Source organism: Acipenser ruthenus, chromosome 29 (genome assembly GCF_902713425.1).
Source record: "Acipenser ruthenus chromosome 29, fAciRut3.2 maternal haplotype, whole genome shotgun sequence".
Taxonomy (NCBI): domain Eukaryota; kingdom Metazoa; phylum Chordata; class Actinopteri; order Acipenseriformes; family Acipenseridae; genus Acipenser; species Acipenser ruthenus.
The window spans coordinates 3,797,904-3,807,440 of record NC_081217.1 but is presented as its reverse complement, the minus strand read 5'-3'; the positions used below and the strand labels follow the sequence as shown (position 1 = coordinate 3,807,440).

Sequence of the window (9,537 nt, the reverse complement as noted above, 5' to 3'; positions counted from 1 at the left end):
GTATGCTTAAGATATGAATCCTGTGCAAATCAGTGTTTGACTGCGAGTTACAAATAATAATGTCATCACTATGGGAGCTCTAAATTCCATAATCAAGAGGATTTCTATTTCTGTGTACAGGTGATGCAGGTTCTCTGGTTTGTAGAGCCCCGAGTTTGAAGACACTTGCAGCCAACTTCAATCTACTGTGTAGATATCAACGTAATAAAAAAAAAAATCAACAATATGAACATAATTCAGATCATTTATTTAATATCGTGTAATCAAAGAAGCTACAAGATGATATTATCAAAGTCTACTGGAAGCCAAAATAGTAGTACAGTATTTCATGTTAGATTTTGAAATGTCACATTTTTCGATTTTTGTTAGTTGTGTAATTTAAAGTTAATGTTTGTCTGTAGTAAATGTATACATGATTATGTATTATGCCAAACAATATCCCAGATTTAGATGTGGAAGTATTGCTAGCTGATGTTTTGTGGTATGTTTGTATCATTTTTTTTAAATGACGTCCTTACTGCACCTTAAAAGCAAAGTCCAAATGAACAAAACCAGGTGCGTAGATCTCCAAATGCATGAATTGTTAAAAGTTCAAAATGTTCCGCACACTGCTATTTGAAGAGTGGTGATATAAAAAAAAACACTACAAAATAAAGATTACGGTATGTGAAAAAGCAGTCTTTTATTAATAGAAGAACAAGCAGAAAGGTTGATTACGTTCAAAAAGTTCTCAGTGCAAACGTTTCGGTCGCATGACCTTCCTCAGTGTATCAAAAACAATTAAGATGGGCCTATCCATGTAGAGGCTTGCCCCATTTTAGGCTTGCCCAGGCAATCTCTAGCCAAATAATTCACAGCTTCTGAAAAAAACACAATGGAGATATTGTGTAATGCAAACCAGAATTTCTGCTGATTTATTGATATGTATTAGCGTTTATTAGCACCAACAATACCTTTGCAATGAAACACAGAAATGCTTTATTTTATTTATTTATTTAGAGGGGGGTTAAACAATGTAAAACAAACACCTACAGAAATATTTACAAAAAAAAAACAACCTTTAAAAAAAAAGTTTTCTCTTGCTTACTAAGAAAGAAGATCATCATAACTCCAACATACACTGAATCAACAGTTAAAACTATGAGCGACAAATGTTTTGACATGTCCCTTCGTCAGTGTACTACAGTGATTAAGAAATATACTGAAGAAGGCGCTAGACCAGGGGTGGGCAATCCTGGTCCTGGAGGGCCGGTGTCCCTCCTGGCTTTTGTTCCAACTGTGCCTTAAATGACTTAATTAGACCAATAATCGGCAATAATTGGTTCAATTAAGTAATTTAGAGCACAGTAGTAACAAAAGCCAGGAGGGACACCGGCCCTCCAGGACCAGGATTGCCCACCCCTGCGCTAGACCAAACTTTGTCTACTTTGCCTAGCTTCTTATTGTTGTACATTCACACAGTACAAAGAAACATATCAGGCGAAGGTTTCAAAGTGAAGTGTCTTCGTTGTAGCAACACAAAGTGTTTGTATTACTGAATCCTTATGAGTGGGTGTGAAGTGGATTTAGTAATTCAATAAGCAAGGTGAATAGGACTGTAACACAGCAGGGAGGGGGTTAATCCTCCCTGCATGAAAACATGTGAGAATGCACATTTGTTTGATTGTTTGATTGTTTAATTGGTTAAGTGTTTTATTGTTAATGATCCCCTGCACCTGGTAGTGATTGTAAATTAGGACCAGGTGCAGGGTATATAAGAGGTGCAGTCAGTCTGCTCAGGGCTGCTGTGTGTAGAGCCCGCTTGCGAGTGTGTGCAGGCGTACCACGAGAGTGAAGGTTTGTGAAAACTGTGCTTATTTTGTTTGGTTGGTTTTACAGGGAAACAGCTTAGCTGTCCTGTTTTTAGTTTAGGTTCCAGTGTTTATGTTTCGTTAGTGCTCATAAAGAGCTAGGTGTTTGTTTTGTATTTTGATTTCTGTTTGTATTATTAAAAGTGCGCGGAAGCGCTGAACCCCAATTTCTGTGTCTGGGTCAATTTTTAAAGGGGCAACGAACCCGAGTGGGGGCAAGTTATCACAGGACTTACAGTGTTTATTTGGGGTAATGAAAGGATAGGTGTGGCCCAGGATCTTGCATTGAGTTTGGTTTTGTCAACCGCCACTGGTTTTATGGTGCTTTAAAAATATAATTTGTGATATTATAAAAATACAAATACCTACACTATAATTGTGCTATTGCACTACTATTGTGCCATTGTAGATACAAATTGCTTTAATGCTAACTTATTACTTCTTATCTCATATTGTATTCTAGTAGTATTTGCACTTACTGTAAAGTAATTACCCTGTAACACCTGTAAGTTTGCCTTGGATAAAGGCGTCTGCCAGATAAACTAATGAGAATAATAATAATACAGTTCCCTCAACATTGTGAAAAACCCAGCTTGACACATAAGAAAGAAACATAAAAAATAAAGCTTTGGAATGCAATAAGCACAGATATTTTGCTTGAGAGGAAGGCCAGCCTTTGTTGCACATTTCAGTAAAACTATTCACTGTAACATTCAGCTCAATCGTGTATGACATCACTGCTAAACAGATGTCTCTGAAATTGTACACCAGCAAACCTAATACCTGCCACTGTTCCCCATGGATTAAACTGAGTATTTACTTTTGAGTATTTCCAGTTAGGGTTGTATTCGGGGTTAACACCTATAATTACGTGAAAGGTAAAACTGTACAGAATGCAAAATTACATTTTTAAAAAACACTAGAAGACATTTCTGTATTTCAATAAAAAAAAAAAAAAAAACACTCTGTATCAAAACCAACAGCCAGTGAGACTGGTAACTAGATATACAAAAGTAAGAACGATTTATAAGTAAACAAAGAACAAAAAACATAAAGAGCAGAAATGTAATACAGACTTTCACAAAATGGGTAACTGTGACAAAGATGGCTGCAGGGAGGAACTCAGACCAGAGAGAGAAACACACAGACAGAGACGGTGGTGATGCTGAGCTGAGTGCAATGGCTGCACTCAGCGTTTATTAACAAAATAAAAAGGTTTAACAAACAGAACACAAAACAGGACACGGCACTACACGCCAAAATAACCAGACAGACAAAACGAACTACACAGACAAACACGGTGAGCTTCTTTTACTATTATTTTACTTTATACTACCCTCCGTCTCCTAACCCGTTCTCCACTCACCGAACACCAACCCCCAGTGAGTGAAAACATGCAGCTTTTATGCAGTTGTACCGAGATTCGATTGCTAGTCAATCATTCAATTGGAATCTCGGTACAACTGCACGTGAATTAATTAAAGTGCAATTCCCCGTGCTCACATATTACTTTTTACTTGCACGTGATGTGATGTGCCATCCCCGTGCCTAAATACAAATATACAATTTACACACACGTGAAACACAGACCGCTTATATCCCGTGTACCAATGCCTATACACCCACATTTACACACAACACGTAACATATAACATACACAGGGGGGGCACTTTGCCACAGTAACACTTTGAAATAATGGCCGCAAATTCAGAATGAATTCCAGCTGAATCCACAGGAATAACACCTGCGCTTCCTCCGAGTTCTGAAGGAATTCATTTTGAATCCAGCCCTTTTAATTCATCATAACTAAAAAACATTTAGATTCTCTTTCCCCCAAATCCATTCCTTTAATAACCCTCTGTTCATTCTTCACTAGTTATTTTTATACTCACAGTTCTTTCAGACTTGGCTTCTGTACAGCAACGATCAGACACTGCAGTCTAATGTTTTTTCTTTAGCAAGTACCTATTTGTTAGTCACTGAAATATTGTTTAATTATAACTGTACTTGGTACTTAGCTTGAGGCTTACAAATGCTTGCCAGGGTTTTAAACCTGGGCCCCAGGTCTAGCAGCTGATCAGGGGTGAACTCGCTGTCAGGAATGGAAATGGCATCAAGAGGCAGCATTTCAGGTTCTTCACCTTCATCAGCATACGGGTGAGGATTATACTCGAGGAGGTCACCTCGACCAGAGTGTAATGAATCAACTCTCTGTAAAACAAGACCAAAATAATACTGTAATAATCTGAAAAAAAAACACAAACATGTTAAGACCAGTCCCTATAAAGTAAATAACTCATGATATATATATATATATTTGTACCACCATAACCTTTTTTTATGATTGTATGACAGGGAGGACCCTGTCTCTGGTTCTTAGCGCGGATGTGTGCAGCTGGGGGGGGGGGGGGGGTGGTGTAACAGCAGAAGCGTTGCTAGGCAACCAATTGAGCAGGTAGGCTGGCCGGGCTCTGAGCTGATTGGGAGGTCCGGATTGGCTGGGGGGCGTGGCCAGGGAGGCTGTGCAGCTCAAAAAGCATTAGCGCCACAGCTCGAGGTGACTGCACCGCCATGCTACACAGAGGGGCCCTTTGTTTACATCAAGGAGGAGCGCATCTGCTCCGCAGGATAACTACTACAGAACCCTTCAACTACAAGGGTTGTCATAAAGACCTGGAGTCGCTGGAAGGCCAGGACTTCAGGAGCAACAGCAGTAAATTAGTTTAGGGTTGATCCAAACCAGTATAGAGAGGGTTTCGTAGTGTAGTAGGTTCCTGGAGTGGGACGTCTCTTTTTAATGAGGCTAGCGCCTGTCTTGTGTGTTAAACTTTTATGTTTAGCTTAGTTTTGTTTTCTTTATTAAATTTGACACTAGGGCTACCATTGCTGGTACCCTAGTGGCAGCACCTCTGAGTGCCTGTGTGGCGTGTTAACACCCAGTGATCTGTGTCTGACTCATTATTATTCAGTGACGGCCCACGCACGTAACACTTCCCCCTGTTACGATGACGATATGGTTACTTTTATATATTTTTTCCTCTATTTTAGGCATTCAACTACTGTATATCCCCATTTTCTGGTTCCCAATTCATCCTAAAGAAATCACCAGGCACTGTAACAGTGGCAGAAAAGGTCAGAACCTCATCTGACGTCTATTTAACATTATATTTTATTTCTGCTTTTTTTTTGTATGTGGACTCAAAAATATATCTAATGGCAATACCGTACGGGGATTAGAGTATATGTTTTTGTGTTTCATATTTCAAAACATACAACAAAAAGCTGTCTTTGCAGTATGTGTACTAACCTTGCTTATCAAAAACTCTGAGCCATACAGTCATATTGGCTGTTTGTTAATAAACACGTTTGGTCTATAGTAGATTCATTCTGTGTGGAGAACAAAAAAAAAGATTTCAAATGTATTGATTCTATCAACATTACCAAGCTCTAAAGAGGTCACGGAAAATACTAGACTCAAACCGGCACTGTACTAGTCTTTATCTGAAATGCATTTGACATTAGTATATTATTATTGCACAAATAAGCTCCAAGACTGTTCTGTTACCTATCAGGACATTGTGTTTTTGTGTTGCATATGCAAAGCAGCACAATAAAAAGCATGTGAAGATGTGTACAGCACTACCCTGCTTTGTGACAGCTGGGATACTTGCATTTCCATTCATTAACGTGATGATTTCAAAACAACAAGAGCTGTCCTTCCCTTGCGTTTACAAATGAGTACCAATCAATGGCAATTAAGTTCCTCACTGCGTGTTTTAAAAGCCACTTGGAAGAATATTTTCCTCTCATCTGGGGCGCTGACAGTTTTACTGCTGTACTGACTTACCAAGGCTGTAAACAGTGGTAGCCTTGGTAGCTCAGTTCTGCAGTTTCTGCACAGCACTCATAATAATAATAATAATAATAATAATAATAATAATAATCTCTACCCAGCTTCCATTTTGGTCTTTATAAATCTGAAATAAAACACATAAACATTGAGCTTCAGCTAGTGAACTGTTTCTTGCAAGTCGTGCATACATTAGTGCTGATTGCCTTTGCATTAGAAATGGGGGCTGACTTTCTCTGCTGCAAACAGACAGAAAACGAGCCCCAATATGTTTAACATGTATTTCTTACAGCATAGAACACTAGAAAGACTAACGCTTCGACTGCTACGTGTAAAAGGTATTTTTCACAAACACGTACCCAATAGACCTCTTTGCCATTTCTCACCAGATGACTTTGCCCTGCGTTGTGGGTTTTTTTTGGGGATCCATTAATGACAGGCTAAAGGAAGATATATGGAAAACAACAACACCACCCGTGAAGTGAATTTAAAGCAAATTTATACCTGCTGTATAAATAGGGGCTGGACAAAACATTACAAAGACCTGCAATATGTACTGTAACACACACACACACACACACACGTTAACAGTTAAGTGACTGCTATATGTTTTACCCTAAATGGACTGTCTTTAAAATGGAATCGCAGGTATATTCTGTAATATATAAAAGCTGCATTCTGCTTTTGCAATTCAGTTTCAGTCACAGCTGATGTTAGAATTTCATAGAGGGCTGATTGCAGATGCTTCTCTATCCAAAGCTGCATACGTTACTGATGTTTCTCAAGGATTAGCCCTAAAAGTCAAATTCCGTAGAATCTCTACATCTCTCCAATACAATTTAAACACCTTGCAAGCATTCTCTAATCTGTTAACCCCATACCCTCACAGTATTAAAGCACATGTTTGCAGTTTGTTTTCTTTGTCCAACCCCTGCAACTTAGCAAGCATAGTCTTTCCTATTGCAATCATTAACATAGCCTTTCATAGTGCAATCATTAACATAGTCTTTCCTAGTGCAATCCTTAACGGAACATCCATAGCTTCTAAATGCTTGAGGTGAAACTTCGAAGAAACTAGGTCAAGTCGAAACATTTCTAGCCAACAGGAACAATCACATCGCATACACACCATCACAAGATGTTACAAGATACCAGGTAAAAAAAAAAAGTAATTTTACTGTCTAACTAAAACATAAAGAAAAAAAAAACACATTTGAATGTGCAGAAAGATCACACAGACTTACGTGACGCATGTATAAGAGATCTCACAAATGTAACTAACAAAAGGCATCAGAAGATAAATGGTGAGTTTGATTAGGAGAATAGCATTGTGTTTGGTTGACCTAGCGAAGATTCTTTGTAAAACACTGATTGCAACACCTTTTACATGGAGAAACCCCATTTCACTTTGCTTTAAATGACATATTGCTGGCAGTTGCATACACTGATCCAGAACAGCAGAGCAGGCTATAGGGATGTGCTCTGTATGTAGGAGGGGGTTAGAAAGAGTTCAGTTTACCTGGCAATCCGAGCCTATGTGCTCTGTATTGGAGTTCAACAAGGAGGAATCGCAGTGATCAATTTGGGTGAAAACTAGTTTGTCCCGAGCAGATGTGCAAACTAGTGCTAACAGCAAAATACCTGCAATACAGAAATATCAAAAGGAAATTAATAGGATATACATTTGTACCCAAAATCGAGGCATTTGCTATCTCCATACAGCACACCCATTACAGAAATAACTCACTGATCATTTCAGAAGCATCGAAATGCATAAATCAAAATGCTATTCGAAGGGCAGAACCTTGCATAAAGACTAAAAGTGACTGCACTGAGAAGTTAATGCACTTTGGAATGCCTTGGCATGAAAGGCGCTATACAAAATAAATTTGAAATAAAATGCTATTACACTTATCAACCGCCACAAAATCCTTAGGGTCCTCCACATGACAGGTTTCATAGATATTTGGTCAATTCATTTTTTACAGCAGCAATGCAAATTGATTTAGAGCCTAAACTGACACCCCGTAAGCTATTTGTAATAAGTTTGCATTGTGCATATAAACTTGGGTGCCGTTTCACTGGCGACAAAATGCATATTCTATAGCGAGCCTCTGAAAACAAAAATCTTGACGAAGACTGTACTGTAGCAGTAAAAATCCACTGCTTATCTATTAAAAAAAACATTAAACAAAGAAACCAAACCTAGGCATAGCTGACATCATCTTACCCAATATTAGAAACAGAGTTGCCAGCCCGACTCCAATGGCTCCCGCGCCCATGCTGTGACTAGTCAGTCTCAGTGGGTTGCATTTGTGCATTGCAGTGCATTCACACACAGTCACTGTCAGGTTCTGCTCAGATGATTCACCTTGTGTGTCCTGAATTTTAAAATGCAAGACGTAAACTCCACTGTAAACGTCTTTCTCTTTGATGAGTCTGACCGTATAACCTGTTAAAAAGCATGGGAAGGAAAGGAGCTTGGATAAATGCTTTATTAACATTTTGTTGATCATCATTTTTTGATGAATGTGACAGAGGACATGAAGATTAATAACTAGGAGCTTATTACGTTAACTGTATTTACAAATGCTCATTATCCAGATGGTGTTAGTCAGCTTGCCCTCAACCTTGCATTAAAAAACATCTTTGATTCACAGCAGAACAAAGTGCATTTCACAGCAAGGTTTTGGTAATCCTTACCCAGGGTGGACTCCAGTCTCCACTTCCCTTTCAGGCTTTCCTTTTCCAGCAGCTGGAAGAAGAAGGGTCCTGAGTAGGGCTCTTCATCCTTGTCCTCGGCGGTCAAGTCTGCCACTGAGGCAGTCTCGCCTACACACATGTCAATGTCGGTGGTGAGCAAATGGGGGGTGTTGTCATTGACATCAGTGATATAGATGACTAAAGTCGCTGTTCCAGTCATGGGTGGTACACCTGGAAAAAAATCAAATAAAACCAGTTGGTATGTTCGCCTTTGTAAATGTATATTATGGAAATTTTGACCTTCGTCATGCTTTTCCCACACTTAGAAAGGCTGTTTCTTAAAATTCAGGTGCTTGTGAATTTCTATTGTTTTGTCCAGGTTACAGTATTTGCATTGTTCAGATTATTTTATTAATGTTGAATTAGTGTAGAATTAATACAGCAAAAATGATTCGTTGGAGAGGTCACAGGGAAGGTGATTTTTGGATAGAGCATATATGGGCTCTTATCTGTGTTCCATAGTAACCATTAACCTATCTGCGCTCTGTAAGGAGTTATAAGCTAGTTTTGCATTTGACCTTAAGGAGAGGTTAAAGGTCACAGTCAAGGCAATTTTTGGATAGAGCACATATGATGTCCTATATGTGTTCCTCAGTAACCATTAACCTATCTGCACTCTGTAAGGAGTGTAAAAGCTACTTTTACATTTGACCAAAGAAAGGTTTTTAAAGAAATGCGTCAGGTGGCCATATTGGTTTACGCACAAACACCATTTTTGAAAAAGTCAATTGTATTGACACAGAGATGATGTTTGTCAACTTTGGAGTGAATCAGATAAACCATTTTTCAGCTGAAGCGGTTTTAAATTTAAGAAGAAAATGTTGGTCTGCGGCCATCTTGTTTTACACCATTTTGCCCTATTTGAATTCCACTGTCCCCAGGATGATGCCTACCAAGTTCAGAGTTAGCTACTTAGACGGTTTTCAAACAGAAGCAGTTTGAAGTTTCAGCAAATTTGCTGGCAGCCATTTTGATATTAAAATTTATCGCAGCAACTTCTGTTTCGCAAACTTGAAGCGGGTTTGGTTGTTTCAATGTAGTTTGATATGCCATGTTTCAGAGCAATTATTATTA

General features: G+C 38.7%; 1 protein-coding gene across 1 annotated transcript in view; it reads right to left on the bottom strand.

Annotated features, from left to right (window-relative positions):
• Positions 1-3,628: 3,628 nt before the first annotated feature.
• Positions 3,629-9,537, bottom strand: part of LOC117425786 (cadherin-like protein 26) — a 31,394-nt gene continuing 25,485 nt past the window's right edge. The window contains exons 19-24 of the mRNA XM_059003438.1: positions 8,404-8,634; positions 7,931-8,152; positions 7,220-7,341; positions 6,060-6,140; positions 5,181-5,237; positions 3,629-4,061 (exon numbers count right to left, since the gene is read on the bottom strand). Of these exons, the coding sequence (XP_058859421.1) occupies positions 3,846-4,061; positions 5,181-5,237; positions 6,060-6,140; positions 7,220-7,341; positions 7,931-8,152; positions 8,404-8,634 (929 nt within the window). The 3' untranslated portion in view covers positions 3,629-3,845. The remainder of the gene's footprint in view (positions 4,062-5,180; positions 5,238-6,059; positions 6,141-7,219; positions 7,342-7,930; positions 8,153-8,403; positions 8,635-9,537) is intronic.